At 43.9% G+C, this 21766-nt stretch overlaps 2 protein-coding genes across 3 annotated transcripts in view; one reads left to right on the top strand and one right to left on the bottom strand.

Annotated features, from left to right (window-relative positions):
* Positions 1-7049, top strand: part of LOC149322999 (calcium/calmodulin-dependent protein kinase type 1B-like) — a 73415-nt gene extending 66366 nt beyond the window's left edge. The window contains exon 12 of the mRNA XM_089485997.1: positions 6964-7049. The gene's annotated coding sequence lies outside the window, so the exon portion shown is untranslated. The remainder of the gene's footprint in view (positions 1-6963) is intronic.
* LOC149322998 (dual specificity protein phosphatase 9-like) lies at positions 975-21482 on the bottom strand. Of its 2 annotated transcripts, XR_016272351.1 has the most exons (5): positions 21193-21482; positions 16902-18282; positions 7000-7422; positions 2529-3851; positions 975-1076 (listed from the first exon to the last, which is right to left on the bottom strand). XR_016272351.1 is itself a non-coding variant. In XM_089485973.1 (4 exons), the coding sequence occupies exons 2-4, from the start codon at positions 17362-17364 to the stop codon at positions 3556-3558; spliced, it is 1182 nt and encodes a 393-aa protein (XP_089342099.1). In that variant the 5' UTR covers positions 17365-18282; positions 21193-21482; the 3' UTR covers positions 1114-3555. The 2 variants fall into 2 exon arrangements, 1 of the variants encoding a protein (XP_089342099.1); XM_089485973.1 differs by lacking the exon at positions 975-1076 and having other exon boundaries at positions 1114-3851.
* Positions 21483-21766: the final 284 nt, after the last annotated feature.

Below are 21766 nucleotides of genomic sequence, written 5' to 3'. Positions count from 1 at the left end.
CTAGCCAATGGTGATGAATGCTGAAAGCTGCAACCCAAAAACATTTGGAAAGTTGCTTGTTTTAAAATGCCTTCTGATTGAAAGGTACCATAGAAATTAAAAATAGGTTGCAAGCTACTTCCTTGGATCAGCTGTTGACAATCAGTTACTCATATCCACCTTATGAGTATTTCAAATGCTGCTGAAATGTGGTGGAATTTGAAAGGTAGTGCTGGAGAAGAGTTCTGTAAATACCATGAACACTAAAAAGACAAATAAATGGGTCCTAGAGCAAATCAGGCCTGAATTCTCCCTAGAGGCCAAGATGACTAAACTGGAGCCATATCATGAGACAACATGATGCTCTCAATAAAGTGGAAGGCAGTAGGAAAATAGGCAGACAGGCGGATTCATTCAAGTAAGGAAGCCAGTCTTAAGTTTTCAAGATTTGAGCTAAAAAGCTGATGACCAAGGAGCTTAGAAGTCTCCAAAGGTCACCATAGGTTGAAGGCAAACAATGACAATACTTGAGGTATTCTCAGATGGGCATCTCCAGATGGTATCACTCAGATCTTTCATCTTCCCTTTCTTAATGGATTTGTTTTAAAAACAGAAGAAGCAGTGGAAAACCCAGGAAGATTTCAAGTATCGGTGGAACCATCTGGAACTTCCCAGAGTAAAAAAAAAATCCACTTTCAGAATAAAAACCCATCTGAAAAAGCACTCTCAGAGGAATGGTTAAATAAGTTTTTCTACCCCAGGGGTGAGAATTGTGTTAGATTGCAGCTCCCAGCATCCCTCACCCCTTGGCTATAGTAGTTAGGACTGATGAGAATGACAATTAACTTCTAGAAGGCTGGACATTTCCCACCAGATCTACTTGCTCAGTGTCTACATACATGTGATGTTGAGCGTGGAGAGGGATGCTCATTTTAGTCCATGCATGTAATTATAACCACAAGGGTCCACAGTTAATAATAATAATATTTATTTGTATCCCGCCTCTCCCTGTATTGGATTGAGGCGGGATACAGTTATATGAGGTAGATTTGTAAATGTCATCTGGCTCGCCATGAAGTGATGGAGACCACTGCAGCCTGAAAAACAAAACCACACATGATTTCTGTTGTTTAAAGTCCTGCTTTATTGACGTGACCAGTTGCCCACCTCCCTCTCAGCTCCACAGCCATTTACATTCATTTCAAAAACAGAGACCAGGATGCCAACCATATTTTTTAAAAAATCTAGAAAGAACAACAACTCTGCAGATAAGACTCCTAACTGCCATGTAACAAAAAAGAAAAAGATAAGCATAGCTCCAGAGAAATAGACTGGTATGTAAAACTGTGTTTGGACACATATGTGTACATAGGGGCTTGTGCGTAGCCTAACCTGTACGATTTCAAGAAAATGCTGGGTCCAAATTCTGGGAAAGCTGAATTTTGTAAGCCAGGTGAATTGTGCAAGCTGAGCAAGTTTGCATAACTGTTCAGATGTTGCATAACCATTTGCATTTTTTACTGTTTTGCATAATTTATTCTGGTTTTAGTAACTGTCTGGGCAAGGGAAACCTCTCCCCACCCCAACTTTGAAATCTTATACAGGAGCTCCTGCTGAGATTATTTTAGCAAGCATTGCCCACAGGCAGATAACTTTGTAGCCACATGGGCTAGAAAGTCGCTTAAAAGGTGGGGGGGGGGGGGGGAGAAAAGACAAAATAAAAAAGCAGAATTTTTAGGAAGCAGAATTCTGCAGATAATGTATCCTTCTGTTCCCCATTTCTGTGCTCCTGTGGAACTGCAGCATAGACACAGCCTTCCAGATCCCGAGTGAATAGAGCAAGGGCAACAGACTTGATCCAAGTGTGCCAGAATCCCTTGGATAGATTTGAAACACACTGTTTTCTGAATATACTAACATACAGACAGAGTGGTTAATTTACAGAACAATCCTCTACCAGGATAAGTCCCACTGAATTTTGTGGAATTTATTCCTATGTAAGTGCATACAGTATTGCAGCCTTAATTAAAATGAAGATTTAAGGAATGCCAAGGCTCGCTTGCATGTAAGTCTTGACCCTGAAACCACGCATAGGCAATTACAAACTCAAGGAGGCAGGCTGTGGTGCAGAAGGAAACATCCCGTTGGCATTTATTACCATTTGAGTTCCCCCTGCACATGTTCAGAGATGCCATCTTCTTTGATACAATGCCCTGTGTGCCCTACACTGAGCCTTGGTGCCAACACTGAGTTCCAGCCCTAGGCTTCTGAGGATAAACCGAAATTAAGTCTCTCTGTGCAAGTACTAGGCAGATGCTAGCTAGTACATACACACACAGCTCTGGTTGCTCACATGCACAGGCTTTAAGGCACACCGAGATACACCCATGTGCCAAAATCTGCACAAAACATACATAGACATACACAGCTGCTCCAGCTTTATCCCACATCCATGTAGTAAACATGCAATTTTCTACTATGGATTATCTGTGAATCCCTGGTACAAGCCTATCCCAGAACTTTCAACCAGACATAAATTTTCCATTTACTTTTTCCACATAGCTGGACAAGCAGCCGGATGTACTGCTCTGAGGATAAGGAAATGTAGAGGTGACAGATGAGGTATGGTCATCAGATGATCTAGAGCTTCATGGTTCCTGACCTGGATTAATTATGGAGATTCCTTGCATGTCCCAGAACTTTTCTGGCAGGATTAACTTCTAGAACCAGAGGTCCAAGACTTAAAAGCAAAGGGTACAGATTTTCCACCTCCTTCTGAAGTTTCTGATAACCATCAGACTTGATAGAAGATCCTTAAGGCAATTTCAAAGTCTTGGGTGATGTAAAATAAGCTGGGACATCATTTTGGCTTCTAGAATCATCAAGCAAGTTCTTCCCTCTGAGATAACAGGATTCTGACTGTCCATTGCTACTGTTGGAGACACCTTGACCCACTCCAGAGTTACCTTGGTAGACCTGCCCCTGCTTGGCTTCTTAAGGCCATCCTATGACATCCTATGTAGGCAGGTATCATCTGAGAAAGATACAGGTCTCCAGTCTAATTTCTAAATTATAGTTTTTGAGCCATGGGGTTAGGGAGAGTTCTAGATACAATGGGGATTATTAGCAACCAGCAGGTGCCAGCCCTGACATGGCTCATGAAACAGGGACAATGTAGACTGTGTTCAACATGCTATATGTCTACCACAAAACACTCCAGAAACAGCAGGCTCCAGAAGAAGGTCAGGCTCTCTTGCTCTGTAGATGAGGAGGTGGAACTGAGGTGGGGCAGGAGTCTTTCTTTGGTTAATGGTGTGGCTGTGTCAGAGTCGCTGTACGATTGATAGGTACATAGCATCACTGTTGGTGCCTCAGAGAACACAAGAAGGCAGCAAAAACCTGCTCTCGAACTGGCCATTGGTCTCAAAAGAGGTGCCCCCTCCTTTCTCTCTCTGGCATGAGGTAATTCTGTTGGTCCCAAAGGGCTCCGCCACCAGGGCAGGACTGGTAGAACCAAAGAGCAGAGGAGGACAAGAAGCAAAGCCAGCACCCATGTTGTGCTCCCCCTTAAGCCTGCTACGTGGGATCCAGCTCAAAGACACTGTCGTCAGTGGGCGACGTGAAGAAGCAGGTCTGGCTGGAGGTGGGGCGGCTGCTCCGGCTGAGCCCCAGGGACTTCTCAAAGTCCAGCAGCTGCCCCATGAAGTTGAAGTTGGGTGAGATGTTCGACTTCTTCCGTTTCACCAGATCGTAGGCATCATTGAGGGAGAGGTTGAGCTTCTGCATGAGGTAGGCAACAGTTACAGTAACTGAGCGGCTGATCCCCGCCAAGCAGTGTACCAGAATGCCGCAGTTCCGAGACAGGGCTTCATCTGGGGACAGAATTATAAAACAAAACGTAAGGAGAGGAGAAACACTGGGTAGTGACTGATAATGAGTTTGTTTTTAGTATATTATTTTAGTATTTTAGCATGTTAGTTTTATGTTTTTATGCTTTATCGTCCATTTTTGATTATATATGTTTGATGTTCTGCTCTTTGGTGGACAGAGTGTTATAAATGTCTACATGAGTGTTTTACTTTGCACTCCCCTGGACTCGCTGCATCCTTACACAGTGCAGGGCCAAAACCCTGAATCTGGTCTGGAGTGTCTTCACAATGCCCGAATCTGATTTAGGTCTTCTTCCCCTTAACCCACAATTAAATAACACACTGTTAAATGCAAGATTTCAGTGTGCGTGAGAGAGAGAGAGAGACAGTGGCAGCTACCTTTTTACTTCTGACCCCCATTTGTAACCAGGTAAGTGTGAGTCACTCTGAACTTCGAACGAGGTGCCTGAGTTAATTGCGTGGCTTGGTGCCTCTTTCTAACCTTACCAGTGGTGCTGGGCAATGAACAGGGACTGCATGGAAAGGCAGATGCCCATCACAGAACTGGGGGAAGAGAGCCAATCGGCGAGATAAGGGGCAAATTCGGAGGGAAATTTGGGGCCACAATACTTTGGGGTCAGTCCCAAGTTTTCTGGCTAATGCACATGAGCCCTGAAGTTTGTATAGGCTTTGGATACTGAGGAAATTGAGAAGGGAAGACATGAGAATGAAGACAGAGAGGGGAAGAAGGACACCAAGGGGGGCTTAAATACTGTATTCCAGACAAGTGCAAGGCTATGTATATTTTCCAACATGGCAAGTGAAAAATTCTGTCCCCTGAAAAAAATTCCCCACATTTCTATGATCTGAATGTATACATATGATAACCAATGAAATAACAGCAGCCAGTATGATTTGTCTGAAAAACATTTCTAATGATAAGGGATGGCATTATATTCTCTATACACCACCATGTCCCTATACAGAAATCAGATTTGCTTTGTACATTGTGTGGATTGCTGTTGCAACAACTTCCACTGGGTGGGTAACTGTGTCCCTCAAGAAGTTGTGAGCATGCACTTCCCATCAATCCAACAAAATTTAAAGCACCCCAGTTGTCTATCCCTGTTCTATAGGGACTGTAGTATTCTAGGGCTGCATCCACACTGCAGAACTAGTGCAGCTGACATTGCTTTATCTGCCATGACTCAATGCTATGGAATTCTGGGAGTCATGCTTTTTTGAGCCATTTAGCTTTCTCTGTCAGAGAGCTCTGGTGCCACAACAAACTACAAATCCCAGGAATGTATACCATGGAGCCATGATAGTTAAAGCATGAATTCTGCAATGTGGTAGCAGCCAATTTAGAAGCTAAATTGCTCAACTGTGATAAAAGGGAATGGAAAATGTTGAGATTTGTTTAAACCTGGCCAAAAGCTGAGATTTAATGCTGCATTTTCCTTATAAAAAAGGAAAAACCAGGGCCTGTATGTACTAAGCTCTTTCAAATAGTGCCAAAGAAACACAAAAATCTTGGCTCAGATGACATGCAGCTGGTTCCCTTTGGGCTCCAGTTCCAGTTACCAAACTCAGACCTACAGAGTCTGGAGGTTTGGGCACAAAAAGAAGCAAGCAACAGAAAGGCATAATGGAATGAGACAGGAGGAAAGAAGAAGAAGAAGAAGAGGAGGAAGAGGAGGAGGAGGAGGAGGAGGAGGAGGAGGAGGAGGCAAACCTGACCTGGGTTTTTGTCCAAATTTTAAAGGGATACCCAGAGTCTTGGACTCTCCCTACAAAATAGCTTCAGCATTTTGAACAGCTTTTTAAAAGCTGTTCAAAACCACAAGGTTGCGAGTTCAAGACCAGCAAAAGGGCCCATGCTCGACTCAGGCTTGCATCCTTCCGAGGTCGCTAAAATGATATAGTAAAAAGTAGCCACAAGGTGGAGAAAAAATAGAGATCAACAATTCATTGATCTATCTGAGGCTTGCCTTGGAACTGGTCCCTGTATTTGACAAGAAATGTACGGCTTTAGGATTGGATAAGCTAAATCAGATATCTACTACTCCTTCATGGATCAATGGCTGCTTTATTATGGCTGCAGCCTCCAAGTAGTTGTAACTCATGGTAGAGACTTTAAGATAAATATACATGCATTAACACAAACACACATAAAATGAACTGTGGCTAAAAATCATAAAGAACCACACAGCCCTCTAGATGTTGTTTGGACTGCAACTCCCAGCAATACTAGCCAGCACAGCCAGTAGTGAGGAAGACTTGAAGATGATGCACAAAAATATCTGGAGGGCCATGTAAGTTTCATGCCTCCCAAACAGATGGATCTATCTTCCTAAAGTCACAGAGATGGGTTGCCAGCCAGTAATCACTTTGGGGGCAGATTTAACTCAAGGGTTGCTAGCTGCCCATCACGAAGCCCTAAACTTCTCAAAACCTCAATCAAATGTGGCAATTTTGCCCCCACAACATAATGAACAATCTTCACAAAAAACACTCCTAAAATTGGGCCAAAAAGGAAAAACAGATCTCATATTTTATCAGTTGCACCAGCTTCTATACTAGGGCATGCAAGGTTGGAAAATAGCCTTGACCCACCTGCATTTGCTCAGCCTTGTTTTACTGTATGCTTATGGTCCTTGTAAATAAGAAATCACTAGCTGTACCTAGGCTGCATCTGCACTGGAAAAATAATGCAGTTTAACACTGCTTTAACTGCCATGGCTCAATGCTATGAAATCCTGGGATTTGTAGTTTGGTGGGGCACCAGAGCCCTCTGACAGAAGAGGGTAAATATTTCACAAAACATCAAATCTAAGAATTCCATAGCACTGACAGTTAAAGCAGTGTCAAACTGCATTATTTCTCCAGTGCAGATGCAGCCCAAGTCTAACGATGTTGTCATACTCCAGTTCTCATCATCCCCAGCCATACCATCACATGGCAATAGCAGTGGGTCACAGCAATGATCAACATGTGAAGGGTCGCAGGCTCAGCTCTAACACTTCACAAAAGGGTCATGTAATTCGGTACTGAGCTTGCCAACTCAGAGACCTCCTTTTTCGCATTTATGACAAAGAAACCTTTTTTCCTGTAGACACACTTGGGATGTCACCCACTCCACCTCACTCACCAATGAATTCGATGGCCTCGGGGAAGAACTGAGAGAGATTCTGGCTCCAGTGGTCTGAAATGGGGATCTGCTTGTAATGGAAGTCACCATTCTTCTCAAAGAGGTTGGGCAAGTTGGGCGTGACATTGAGGATGTAGCGGATGCCCAACTTAGCCAGGGTGTCCAGGTTGGCGGAGTCACGGGCACTGCCCAGATAGAGGTTGGGTAGAATCTGCACGGGAAAGGATGGTGGACTCGCCCCTTCGGACTCCATGCCACTGCTGAGGGGCTCCGACTCAGCATCTGAGCCATCTGAGCTAAGGCTCAGGCCCCCCAAGCCTACCACCGGGGCAGACGGGGGCACAGGCGAGCTGCTGGCACTGGCTGTGTCCAGGTTTGTCTCGCAGAGGTGTGGCCACTCAGCTTGAAATTTATGGAAGCCTCCTGCAGGATAGACAAAAGTCCAGAATTAACTGCATTGTTTTCACATGAATGCAGACATCAGAAGTTCCTGTCACCAATTTTCTCAGTCTCTCCTCCGCCCCATACACAGGGTGTATATTTTTCTCTGGAAATAATCCACACAATAGATAGATAGATAGATAGACAGACAGACAGACAGACAGACAGACAGATAATGTTTATCCATAGTTATTGGGGCTGTTGTACAGTCGGCCCTCAAGGATTCAACTGTCCACGGCTTGAAAATATTCAAGAAATAAATAAATTCTAAAAAGCAAACCTTGATCTTGCCATTTGATATAAGGGACAACATTTTACTACACCATTGTATTTAATGGGACTTGAGCATCCATGGTTTTTGGTATACACAGAGGGTCCTGGAACCAAACCCCAGCAGCAGCACCAAGGGCCCAGTGTAGTGCAAAGAGTTAGTGAGAGAAGCATTTGGTGAAAAGGGGAATGAAAAGAAAAACTGTTGCTATAAGATATTTCAAACAGAGCTGTTGAGGCAGTCTTAAAAAACTGTGTTCTTTCAGAGATTTCCCTTAAACACTAGGAAGAACCTCCTGACCATAAGAGCTATTTGACAGTGGAACACACTCCCTTGGAGAATGGTGGAATTTCCTTCTTTGGAAGTTTTGAAATAGAGACTGGATGGCCATCTGTTGGGGATCCTTTGTTTATGACTGCTGTTGCACTGAAGAAATAAAGCATTTTGATACCACTTTTAACTGCCATGGCTCAATGCTATGAAATTCTGGGATTTGCAGTTTGGTAGGAAAGCTAAATATCTCACAAAATTGCAAATCCCAAAATGTCATACCATTGAGTCATGACAGTCACAGCAGTGTCAAACTGATTTATTTCTGCAGTGTGGCAGCAATCTGTGTCTTCCTGTATCAGACTGGATGGCCCCTGTGGTCTCCTCCAATTCTACGAGTCTAGGTGTAGTTATTTTTGTTTGTTAAATATAAGAGTGGTGTATGCTGTTCTCTTTACATTATTACAAATATTCTAGTAGAATAATTTCCACACAAAGCTTTAAATATGTCTGAATGTAACAAAGAGCTAAATCAGATAATATTTGCCCCTGAAATCCACATCACTACTCTCTCCACTCCTTATAAGTTATGGACAAGACCTACCCATAGGAAACCAAATTCAGCAAAAATAGGAAAATCTGGATTCCATGACCTACAACATTTTAGAAGTCATTTATTTTGTTCAATTTATGCCCTGCTTTTTGTCCAATGAGCTCAAAGGGGTGCAGCATGCACTTCTCCTCCGCTTCTCCCCATTTCATCCTCAGAACAATCCTGTAAGGTAAGAGATAAATGATTGGACCAAGGTTACCCAGACCTCATCTGCACTGCAGAATTGATGCAGTTTGACATCACTTTAACTGTCATGGCTCAATAGTATAAAATTCTGGGAGTTATAGTTTTGTGAAATATTTAGCCTTCCCTATCAGAGAACTCTTGTGCCGCAATAAACTACAAATCCTAGGATTCCACAGCATTGAGCTATGACAGTCAAAGTGGTGTCAAACTGCATTATTTCTGCACTGCAAATGCAGTCCCAGTGAATTTTATGACTTGGCAACTCCCTTGGCCCAGTCTTCTAACCGCTATGCCACACCGACTTACTAATCAAACTGAGCCAAGTTGCCAGAGTGCTCTTAAACAAGAGAGATGCTTTTGCAATTCTTGCCTTTTTTCTACAGTTGTAACTTTGCTTGTCACAGAGGCCAGCAAGAAACTAGGAAAAACATTGAAGCTCTACCAACTTGAAGTCTTGTCTTCTCTTTTAAGGCATCGGCAAAAATTGACAGCACACTTTCCACCAAAAGAGCTAGAAACTTGCATGCATGCATACATACATACATATTGAAGCGAACTTCTATTTTCTGGTTGCTGCGTTGTGTGTACAAAACACAGCATTTGTTTTGATAAAAAATGGACTAAAGGAGGGTTTGACCCTCCCAGCTGTTTTTCCTCCCCTTTCAGGAAGAAATCTTTTTATCTGTCACGTTTACTGACACCTCTGTCAAGAAACAAGCCTCCACAATACACTTCCACAATAGAAATGAATGCTTCTTGAATTTTCAGTAGAACGCCCAACCGTAATGCCAAGTGTTTAAGAACATGTGCAAAAGAAATGTGACAAAAGAATAAAAAGTACACATGGAGTTTTCTAGGTTCTGAGGTAACTGTGCCTCCTTGCCAACAATACATGTGAAAGGGATCTAGGAGTCCTAGCAGACCACAGGTTGAACGTGAGTCAATAGTGTGATGTGGCAGCTAAACAAGCCAATGCAATTCTAGGCTGCATCAATGGAACTTGGAAGTATAGTGTCTAGACTGAGGGAAGTAATAGTACCAAGCTATTCTGCTTTGGTCAGACCTCACCTAGAATACTGTGTCCAGTTCTGGGCACCACAATTCAAAAAGGATGTTGACAAATTGGAGCTTGTCCAGAGGAGGGCCACCAAAATGGTGATGGGTCTTGAAACAATGCTCTATGAGAGACTTAGAGAGCTGGGGATGTTTAGCCTGGAGAAGAGAAGGTTAAGAGGTGATATGATAGCCCTGTATAAGTATTTGAAGGGATGTCATATTGAGGAGGGAGCAAGCTTGTTTTCTGCTGCTCCAGAGAATAGGATCCAGAACAATGGATGCAAGCTCCAGGAAAAGAGATTCCACCTCAACATTAGGAAGAACTTCCTGACAGTAAGGGCTGTTAGACAGTGGAAGACGCTCCCTCTGAGAGTGGTGTCTCCATTTTTGGAGATTTTAAAACAGAGGCTGGATGGCCATCTGTTTGGGGTGCTTTGATTCTGTGTTCCTGCATGGCAGGGGTTGTGGTCTTTTTCAACTCTATGTTTTTATGTAACTTCTCAGCCCCTTTAACATAAACTGTGCCTAGAAAGGAAAACTAAGCTAGTATGTCCTACACAAACCCTCCTCCAGGTTGCCTGGATATCTACATAGCAGCTAATAATGGATTATATAACATTATGTAACACACAGCTCCTATGGTTTATAACTTTTAAACTTTTTTTTTTTAACTTTTAAAGGTTCTTGTCTTCAGTGTTTGATGAAGGGAGGAATGATACCACACATTCTAGGGACAGGCCGGTCTGACCTTCTGGATGTTGTTTGAACTGAAATTCTCATCAGGCTATGAAGCAATAGTAAGCCCTATCCAGGATAGCATGGTGGGAATTGCAGTCCAGAAACGTCAAGGGAGACGTGTTTGCCTACCATGACCTAAGCTGCACCCGCACTGCAGAAATGATCCAGTTTGACACCATTTTAACTGCCATGGTTCAATGCTATGGAGTTCTAGGAATTGTAGTTTGCTGTGGCACCAGAACTCTCTTACAGAGAAAGATAAATGTCTCAAGAAACTGCAAATCCTAGAATTCCATAGCAGTGAGCCATGGCAGTTAAAGTAGCGTCAAACTGGATTATTTCTGCAGTGTGGATGCAGCTTAGGTCATGGCAACCATGTCTCCCTTGATGTTTCTAGACTGCAATTCCCACCATGCTATCCTGGATAGGGCTTACTATTTCATTTTCTGCTAAGAGATTTGAGGAGAGTGAGGAAACAAGTTGCTGAAAATTATACACTTCCAGGCACAATTATTTGTCCTTTCAATATACACTTCATACACCAATGGAATCAAGTGCTGAATGTATCATTATCATCATCATCATAGTTACTACTTTCTTAGTTTTATGGTTGCCAGGTACAACTAGAAATTGCAAGGCAGCAGGAGAGGAGGACACAGATGCTGAACATCCCATCCTGTTCTGTTTCTCTTGATGCCTCTCTTTCCTTCCTGTTCTCACAAGCAAAGACCATGCTTCTTTCTTGTTCCATAGCAGGAAGATAATAGGAAAAGAAACTAGGGAGAAATAGTACAGGAGTGCTACACCTACAGCATACGCCAGGACAAGGTGCCAGATGTCCTAACTGTAAAGGACATGGAACCATAAAATATAGGATATTCATGAAACATGTAGGACAGTACGCATTTAAAAACTAAAAACACTCACAGAAATATAAATTCATGCTTCTTAGTCATGCACAAAATGGAGGACATTTTGGAATTCCTCCTGGACAGAAGGTTCGAAATGTAGGACATGTCCTGGAAAAGGAGGCAGTCTGGTCATCGATGCCAGCCACTGATGCTGGCGAAATGTCAGGAAGAAACTCTTCTAGAACATGACCATATGCCCCGAAAAACCCACAAAAAACTATGGATGCTGGCCACGAAAGCCTTTGACTTCACAACATCTAGAGGGCTTCCACACTGTGCACCTAAACTAATGGTAGGCCAAGTCTTGGTCCTGCCTCTCCCTGGCTAGCTCTGTCACACATCCTGAATCTTTCCCATAGTAAGGACTGAGGTTGGAAAGAGGACTAAGTTGAAGAAACTGTTGTGGTTTCATCTCTCACAGTTTTTAGAAAGCTGGTTGAGCACAAAACTAGAGGCAAACATAACTGAACGTCTAGCTCAGCATCAGTATCTTTAAAAAGTATAATACTACAAATGCCACCCATAGAAGAGCTCCAGTGTGAAATGTAAGATCAGGTTGATATATGTCCAGAACTTTCCCCTGGTGCCTGCTTAAAATCCCTATCATGGCTTTTATTCTCATAGTGGAGGAAAAGACAAGTGTCCAGCCTTCAACTTCCAAGTATTTATTTGTCAGATTTGGGGAGAGGCACACATATAAAACAGCTTGTGTGGGAAAAGGGTGGTTCAGTGAAAAAGAGGTGAGGGCTCCTGCAACTTCAAGAATTGTGAAGGAAATATAATTTCAGCAGCTGCAAACATTTGCTGAAACTCCCCTTTCCCCACCACTACTGAAAACGCAGAAGTCCATTTCTCTTTGGCATTTGGCCACCTTAGGCTACCATCCACCTCTTTTAAGATTTCAGCCTCCTAGAGCTGAAGCCCTACTTTATTCTTTTTAAAAATAAATAAATATAGAATTGTTAATCACATATAATGGCATACTGAACATCCAAACTGGAACAAAGTAACTTTGCCACTGATCACTCAGTTCAGAAGTAGACCTATAACCCACTTGACACAAATAGCAACAGGTTTTCCTGGACATACTGTCTTGACTGTCTCTCCTACAATGTGTGTGTGTGTGTGTGTGTGTGTGTGTGCCTTCAAGTTGCCTAGTGACTTGCCATGTATACATTGCTACAAATACTCTCTGGCTAACCAGACCAAGGGATAAATCACAGGAAGGCATCGCCCAGGGGCACAGAGGTGGGGACTTAATATGTATTGTAACACGGGTGGAGACATTTTGGTCCTCCAGATTTCTTTGGGAAATTCAACTCCCAGCCATTCCAGTCAAGGATAAAGGATTGTAGGAAATTCAAAGTCTCTAGAAGCCTATCACTCCACCCAACTCTGGATTACTGTAAAGACTAGAGTGGCTTGGATGTTCCTGGTGGCACAGTTGCCCAAAATGAACCCTACGGCCCCTGTTAAGAGTTTCCAAGGAAAAAGATACCAGCTTGCACTTCTGTTTTTCAACAAGAACATACTGTGATGAAATCCCGAGCTGAACTTTTATTTTAACCACAAAGAAAAGAAATTATTATGTTTGCAGAGCAAAGCAGTTACAACAGCCCACTGAAAAGCTGAAACACTACCAACCACTGGATCCTGTCTCTTGGACCAAATAACTGGGACAGATCAGGGACAAAGCTTGATAAGCTCAGGAAGGTGCCAGAGAGGTTTCCCAGGACAGGCCTAGATGGAGTTGCCAACTTTCTTTCATTTCTTGGCAGGGCTGCTCCTTCATCTTGTAAGAGCTGTGTAACAAGTAGCAGGTGAAGATTTTGAGAGCAGGCAGATAGAGTCATGGCAGGAGGGGGCTTCATTTAGGTAGATTTTGATACTTAAAAATGAAACAAAAAGCAACCCTAAAGGAGGGAATGGGAAACACATTTCTTTTTCGATGCTGTTAGGCTGCATCTTCTTTCATACTTTGCCATGCTATGTTGCTATGAAGTGCAGTCCAATGACATTTGGAGGGCCAGACCTTTCCTATACCTGTACTAAAGATCATAACCTCCTCTGTGGACTGCCACTGGTGCTGTCCTGGTGCAAAGAAATGTACCATCCCTTCACAGGGCTTGTTCCATCATGCAAACCCCTCCTAGGCTGCCCAGGGATTGGGGGGAGGCAACAGCTCATTGGCAGCAAATGTTCACTGCACACTGGGGTGCATCTCCACTGTAGAAATAATGCAGTTTGACACCAATTTAAGTGCTGTTGCTCCATCCTCTGGAATCCTGGAATTTGTAGTTTCACAAGGACTTTAGCCATCTCTGTGAATGAGTGCTGGTGCCTCACAAAATTGTAAATCACAGGATTCTGTAGGATGATGGAGCCATGGCAGTTAAAGTGGTGTCAAACTTAATCATCTTTAGAGTACTTCCTATGATTACCTGTGGCACCTCTGGTTAGAAGATCTCAAGAAGGGGTCAGAAAAGTCCTCTTGCCTCAGTTCTTAGGATAGTCCTGGTGTTCCAGTAGAAGTCACAAACCTATGAACTGATTCTACATTTAGGGTAGCCTCTTTCCAATCTGGCACCATCCACATGTATCGGGCTACAACCTCCATCATCGACAACCAGCATAGGCTGGGATGATGACATGCAGAATCCAATGTGTCTGGAGGACTTCAAGCTAAGGGTAAGATCACTGTCTAAGGTTGGTTGCCAAGAGATGCAGTAAGACTGCCTGTCCCTTTTTTTTTTGTTTCTGATATTATTAATGGGATGGGCAGGCCTTTAAGCCACACGTAGCACCATGTGGTGGTGAATTCCCCATTTCTCAATAGGGAGATTCACTCCCCCTTCCCTGCCCTGTTCAAAACTGTGTCCTGTCTTGCACTGAGCTACTAGGGAGCCAATGGGCTTGTTCCATCATGCAAACACAGCTTCATGGTTTCCTTGCTTCTTCCAGTTATTTCCTTCTAACATAGGGGTGAGTGACCACGTAGCCCTCCAGATGCTGTTGGACTGCAGTTTCCATCATACCCTAATTCTCACTATGCTAGCTAGGACCAATAGGAACTGCAGTCCAATAACATCTGGAAGGCCACACAATCCTCATTTCTGTTTTAGTAGAGTTCAAAACTTCCATTCTCTTTCACCAAAAGAACCACTATTTGCAAGCAGTGTGTTTTTGTGATATAACTGGAGTCTCAACTGTGCCATGCAAGTCCAACAAAGAGCAAACCAAAGTAGTTTTGTAGGCCTTAAGAAAAAAAACTTAAAATTTGTATTAATGTACTAAGCTAACTAAAAGGGCACACAGATTATTTTTGTGTAAAATCTGTTATATTTTTCTATTTTTTTTAAAAAAAACCCTTTTATTTATTTTTATATTTAAATTGCACATGCAATTTGATGGGGTTTTTTTCTTTTTTGTTTGAAGAATACAGATATCGCATAGACTTGTGCAAATGTTTGAGACTATTGGTTCTGTTTAACAGGCAAGATCATAAGCTTGGAAATTGCAAAAGCTTACACATTTGTGGTGTGTTATTATATGGAGGACTTAATAAAGCTGTATAATATCAACATGGATCATGGGATTTTTCTTTAGGATAACCAGCTACCTTTGTTCTTTTGTGACCTGAAGAAAACTGAATCCAGTAGTTCAACAACAGGATCCTATACTGCAGCAAAACAAGCCACAGGTTTGTCTAGGCCAAGGAGAGTAAAGTGCAGCAACTCCAATCAGTCCCTGCTTACATAGTCAATGGTGAGGAATGCTGAATGATCCAGTTCATCAACTGCTGGTGGGCCAGATGATCTTCACCCCAGGTTTGAACCATCACAAAGACAAAAATTCATTCTTTCCCTCCAACCCCTGAACTGAGCAAAATGGTTCTCCCACAACTTCTGTTCACCATGGCCCTTGCATTTGCCCTTCCCATGTTCCCACTACATCCTACACCAGAAATCCTGTTTATTACTACAGCCAGGAAGACAGCACATCACTCTTCAGGAAGGTACAGATTAAGAATCATCTCCCAATTCCAGTGTAGTGGTTAGAGCAAAAATAAAGAAAGAACATGTGGTACTCCAGATGTTGTTGGACTGAAACTCTCACCATCCCTCACCACTGGTGGTGCCGATGAGGGCTGAGGCAAGCTGAAGACTCACAATACCCAAGAGGGCCATGGGTTTGCCCACACCTGGATGAGACTGCCAGAAAGGACTTAGGGAAACTAGGTTGGAGCTCCTATCGAGCAATGAAACTCACTGGATCATAGAATCATAGAGTTGGAAGAGACCACAAGGGACATCCAGTCCAACCCCCTGCCATCAGGGATGACCCTGAGCAAGTCACACACACACTCTCTCAGCTTGACCTACCTCACAAGACTGTTGCTATGAGGATAAAGTGGAGGAGTGTGACTGACCCAAGCTCACTAGAAGAAATGCAGGATTCAATGGAGAATTTTTTTTAAAAAATCACACCTACAGAGGACCTCTCTGCAATTTGTTAGCCATATTGTGGGTTTTGCCTTCCCCCTAAGAGGAAAGGTGGGTTCCATGCCAGCGGGGTGGTAAATCCATTCTGGGTTTTAGTTTGACCCTCAAGGGAGATATACAAGGCTCTGAGTATTTTTGTGGGGGTGAGACCCAGCTTGGCATAGCAGTTTCTGTTAGACTATGACTCTGGAGACCAAGGTTTGATTCCCAGCTCAGCCATGAAACCTACTGGGTGATCTTGTGTAAGTCACACTCTATCAGCCTCAGGGGAAGGCAACATTGCCTTAGGGTCACCATAAGTTGTAAGTGATTTGAAGGCACACAACTACAACTACAAAGGTTTCAGCACCTTGCACAGCTCCTTTAAAGTTTGGACTTAAACATGAGTGTGTCCAGAGAAGGGCAACCAAAATGGTGAAGGGTCTGGAAACTATGCCCTATGAGGAGAGGCTTGGGGAGCTGGGTATGTTCAGCCTGGAGAAGAGATAGTTAAGAGGGGATATGATATCCCTGTTTAAGTATTTGAAAGGGTGTCATATTGAAGATGGAGCAAGCTTGTTTTCTGCAACTGTAGAGAGTAGGAACCGTAGCGATGGATTCAAACTAGAGGAAAACATTAGGAAGAACTTCCTGACAATAAGAGCTGTTTGACAGTGGAGGTGGAGGCTCCTTCTCTGGAGGTTTTTAAACAGAGGCTGGATGGCCATCTGTCTGGGGTGCTTTGATTGTGGATTCCTGCATGGCAGTGGGTTGTACTGGATGGCCCTTGAGGTTTCTTCCAATTCTATGATTCTATGATAAGGGCAATTTACCAACCTATAGACACAGAAGCTACCTGTAGAGTAAATATAGAACACCCTTCCCCCCGGTTTATTTTCTCCTTCTGCAAACACGACTTCCTCCCACACACCTACCCTGCAGGTAGTAGGCTGAGCATCCTTCCTCCCGCAGCTTCTGCAGCAGTGTCACCAACACTGAGTCCTCATCGTCCTCTTGGCTCCGTGGTTGAGGAAGTTGGACCGTTCCCTCATCGTATAGCAAGACAGGATGGTCCCCGAGGCCCTGCGGGGGTGCAGGCAGCAAGGATCGGACAGACAGGTTCCCCTTCCGGAGACGCCGGAGGAGCAACCCTGGGAGGGCTACACTCAGGGCCCGTTCCACGTGGGAAGAGTCATACAGCTCTCGGCTGCGGCAGTCAAGGATGTGGAGGCCTGGAGAAGGGGACGTCAATTCACCCCTTAACCACAACGTGGACTTGCCCAGGTCTTCCATGTAGGCACCGGCCACGGGTCTGGCGGGCCAGAGGAGTTCACACTTGTTCTGGCCAACCCACAGACCACTACCTGAATTGTTCCAATGGCATAAGAGGTAAGACATCACCAGGAGAGCTACTCTGTTTTTTCACTCTTGCAAAAAGTATCTTTTTGTGCAGGGGAAAGAGGTGTATGTTTTCACCCAGAGGGCAGGAGACTGTCCCCAAGCTCAAGATTTAAAGTCCCCTATTTTCACCCCTGAGAAAATAGTTCCTATCTCATGTTGCCATAGCCGGAGGTCTCATCCTCTCCATTGCAGAGAAACCACTTTGGCTAGGAAGGTAGGAAGGAGGCACCATGGGGCACGACTGTGTGAACAGAAGGCATCCTTCAGTCTCTCTCTGTGGTGAGAGGAAAGGTCCTACAGCTTCTGAAAACCATGGATGTAGGTACTAAGCGACTGCTGGCCTCTGGGAATGAGGAGGGTCAAAGGTCTGGAGGATGAGGAGGTCTTATGAAGAACTTTCTTGGTATAGTTGGTTCTCTGAGAAGCAAAAGCAGCTTCCTACACACTTTGCTTTGGATCCTGGCTGGACTTTCACTTCTTCTCTCTATTCCTTACAGGTGCAGCCAGGCAAGGGAATGGCCATCCAGAGGTAGCCAGACATCCTTCTTCTGTGTAAACCCAGCCAGTTTTATCTTTCCCTCAACAAAATAAAATCCCTTGCCCACAGCTTTCAGAGTTGCCAGCCACTGTTTTTGGCTCGGTCTGCAGAAACTCCTCCTCAGATCTGTCCAACTGCAGTCTACCCGATGCCGGAGTAGAGGATGTGTTGGGGCAGAGACCGAGGGGGAGCGGCTCTGTGGTAAGCATGCATCCAGATAAGGTCTTGGGGAAAGGGAAACGAAGAACCACAAGAGAGAAAGAGAGTGATCAAGAAGCAAGCAAGCGTGGTTTGCTCGAGGTTTCAGGAGCAATGCTTCAGGGTCCCAGAGAAGAACGGCTTGTGATTGTGGCTTTGTAATCCATCATAGGATGAACCTGCAGTGAGAAAGCAAAGGAGAGGAATGAGCCTGGGAAAAAAGAGACACTGAGAGAGAAAGCGAGAGAGAGAACAAGCAGCAGGGGTGAGGGAAACACGGGAAGTGCGTGTTCCCTTCCTGGCACCTTGCTGTCCCCCTGCATCCTGGCCAGATGCTGACGAGAGACTTCCTGGCAACCGGAGGGAAGACGGCAGCCACTGCCAAGAGCTGGATGACAACACACAGGCTGTGTGGGGAACATGGCAGGAACTCAGGGCTTTCGTTACTGAAGAAGAAAGAAAGAGGGAGCGGATGCAGACCTGCTGATCTGTCACCTCTTTAACCCTGGAAGCCTTTGAGTCTGTGGACTCTCTGGGGTGATTTGGAAAGAGGCACCCTGCAGTTGCTCAGGGAAGCTCTCTGCGCAGGACCAGGTTACAAGAAGAATGCACTTTGCATGCAGAATATATCAGATCTACCGTACGTACTCGACTGTAAGTCAACCTCAGGTATAAGTCGAGAGCAGGTTTTGGGGCCAAAATTATGGATTTTGATATGACCCGTGGATAAGTCAAGGGCAAAACTTAGGGGCATGTAACAAAGGATCTAAAGGATGAAGCAAAAGAAAACTATGCCAAAGAACTTACAAAATTCCAGAAGGCATAACTGTTAGTGCTCACACTAGAGACTGGACAGATGAATAGAGGGGGGTCAGTGCTTCCAGGACATATTACGCTTTTGCCTTTCACCAAGGGATGGTTCCCTTTTTTAAAAGAAGTTATAGTACATTACTTACAGTACTTGCATTCACCTGTGGATAAGTTGACTCAGGTTTTTGGGTTCAATTTTTAACCAAAATTTCTAGACCTATACATCAATATATACAGTAATCCCCAGTATTTCCAGGTACAGTTAAGAAACACACACACACACTAAAAACTCTGGAGAGATGCTACAAAGAACAGGGAGGAGACTTCTACAGGCCTCCAGACTTTCTTGGATTGCACCTCCCATTGTCCCTCACCACTGGTTCTGCTAGCCTGGGCTGCTAGGAACATTTGAAGGGCTGTCTAATTCCCAACCAAAGGAGCCTGAGGTTTTACTCAAGCAAATGGCCCTGCTAGTGAAGGCCAAGCATGGTGGCACCCACCTCCATCAACAGGGGGCACACTCTGCCAATTCACTTGATGCAAACCAGACAGCATGTTTATTATATGTATTTGAAATATTCAAATCCCTCCCTTCACTTCAAGGATCCTATGGTTTGAAGCATGATTTCTCATCCTGGGTTCCCTGGAACCTTAGGGTTTCATACGAGGTTGCTAGACACTGGGGGGAAATGCATTTATTTTTAGGAACTAGAGATATAATAATGTTTATGCAGGGGTTCCATGAGAGGTGAAAATTATTTCAAGGCTTCCTCTAGAGTACAAAAGTTTAGAAAGGTTAGGTTAGGGTGAAAGAGAGAGTGGCTGGTCCAAAGTCACCCCATGAGCTTCATTGCAGGCTGAGGGTGTAAACCTGTGTCTCTCGAGCTCAATAGTTCCCAGGTTTTGGACTTCAGTTTCCAGGATTCCTGGTTGCTGGCCAAGTTGGCTGGGGCTTCTGGGAGCTGAAGTCCAAAACACCTGGATGTTGAATGGAAAGGTGAACAAGGCCTATGTCCAAAGGTCCTGATCAATGTCAAGGTCTTAGATATCAGGAGACAGAAACCAATTAGGGGGCAAGGGTTGCTAGTCCCATGTCTTACTGTGAAATTGCACAGGCTTCTGTAACCACTAGTCTTAAGGGCCATTGAGTGGGTAAATAATAATAATAATAATGGCACTCTTCCTATGTCTTTTAAACTGATGTTGTTTGTCTGTTAATAACTGCTGTTTCCTGCTTTGATCCATGGGGTGAAGTAGGCAAGAAATCATCATCATCATCATCATCATCAATTACCATAAGTTAAAAAGACACTTCTCATGTCTTTTTGACTGATGTTGCCAATACTTGTTCCCTGCCCTGATCCAAGAGAGGCAGGTAAGAAATAGAAGAAGAAGAGGGAGGAGAAGTAGTAAACTAGCAGTTCATATTAGTTAAAAAGACATGGTGAAAGTGCCTTAACAATAACAATAACAATAATGACACTCTTCTCATGTCTTTTTAACTGATGTTATTAATAGTTGTTCCCTGCCTTGATCCAAGGGGAGAGGTATGTAAGAAATAATAATAATAATAATAATAATAATAATAATAATACATTAACATCAGTTAAAAAGACATGGGAAGAGTACCATAATAATGGGTTAACAAGATATGGGAGGAGTATTATTCTAAGGCACTCTTCTCATGTCTTTTTAGCTGATGTAAATAGTTGCTCCCTGCCTTGATCCAGAGAGGCAGGTAAGAAATAGCTACAACAACAACAACAACAACAACAACGGATTAACAAAAGATGGGATGGGAAGAGTGTCATTATTATTATTACTACACTCTTCCCATGTCTTTTCATTATTTATTATTATTGTTAATAGTTGTCCCCTGCCTTGGGAGAGACAGGTAAGAAATAATAATAATAATAATAATAATAATAATAATAATGTTAACAAGACATGGGAAGAGTATCATCATCATCAATAAGGCACTCTTCTAATGCCTTTTTAACTGCAGTTGTTAACAATTGTTCCCTGCATTGATCCAAAGGGAGAGGAGGATAAGGGACAACAACAACATCAACAACAGCAATGACACTCTGCCTGTCTCTGGATTGCTGTGGTTAGTGGTAAGAACAACTGCTGCTAGTGATAATTGAGATCATTCATTATATAATTAATAATTACTAGCAGTAATGAGGAGGGGGCAGTAATCCCAAAGCATCTGAAGGCAGTGGCTGAACCCTTACATTATCCCTTCCCCTTGCTTCTCCAGGCCAACATCTTCTTACCCTTCTGCCGCCTCGGTTCCCTTGCCAGCCTGCTCCGTGGCACCCGCCCGCTTCCATCCCGCGATAAGTGGCCGTGCGGATGCCAGGGCCCTGGCTAAGTCCTCCTCCTCCTCCTCCTCCTCCTCTTTTGCAGCAACAGCAGCAGCAGCAGGAGCTCTCGGTCCGTCCTCCTCCTCCTCTTCCATCCGCTGCAGGAGAAGAAGGGAGGATGGAGGAGGAAAAACTCTAGGAAGGAAGGAGGAAAGGAAGGAAGGAAAAGGAAAGAAAAAAGTTAGAGGGAGGGAGAGAGGGAGGGAGGGAGGGAAGAAGATAAAGGAAAGGAAGGGATGGAAAGGAAGATAGAGGGAGGGAGGGAAGGGAAAGGAAAGAAAAGAAAAAAGGAAGATAGAGGGAAGGAAGGAAGGGAAAGAAAGGGAAGGAAGATAGAGGGAGGGAGGGAGGGAGGGAGGGAGGGAAGAGGACAAAGCCCAGCAAAATGGAGGACAGGGCCCCAGAACAGCTCCACTCACAAAAATGGAAATGCCTGCTTCTTAAGTCATGCTCAGGATGGAGGACACTCCAGGGGAAAACTAAA

Source organism: Sceloporus occidentalis, unplaced genomic scaffold (assembly GCF_023333645.1).
Source record: "Sceloporus occidentalis isolate IW3139 unplaced genomic scaffold, rSceOcc1.0.p SCAF_1, whole genome shotgun sequence".
Lineage (NCBI taxonomy): Eukaryota > Metazoa > Chordata > Lepidosauria > Squamata > Phrynosomatidae > Sceloporus > Sceloporus occidentalis.
This window is presented reverse-complemented; position numbering and strand designations above follow the sequence as displayed.

Excerpts from the sequence above, each read along its gene's own strand:
- LOC149322998 (XM_089485973.1), bottom strand. The coding sequence starts at position 17,364 with ATGTCTTACCTCTTATGCCATTGGAACAATTCAGGTAGTGGTCTGTGG. Across the intron at positions 7,423-16,901 it reads CTCAGCCTACTACCTGCAGG|GAGGCTTCCATAAATTTCAA; the intron begins GTAGGTGTGTGG and ends TCTATCCTGCAG. Across the intron at positions 3,852-6,999 it reads CGAGGCCATCGAATTCATTG|ATGAAGCCCTGTCTCGGAAC; the intron begins GTGAGTGAGGTG and ends TTCTGTCCCCAG.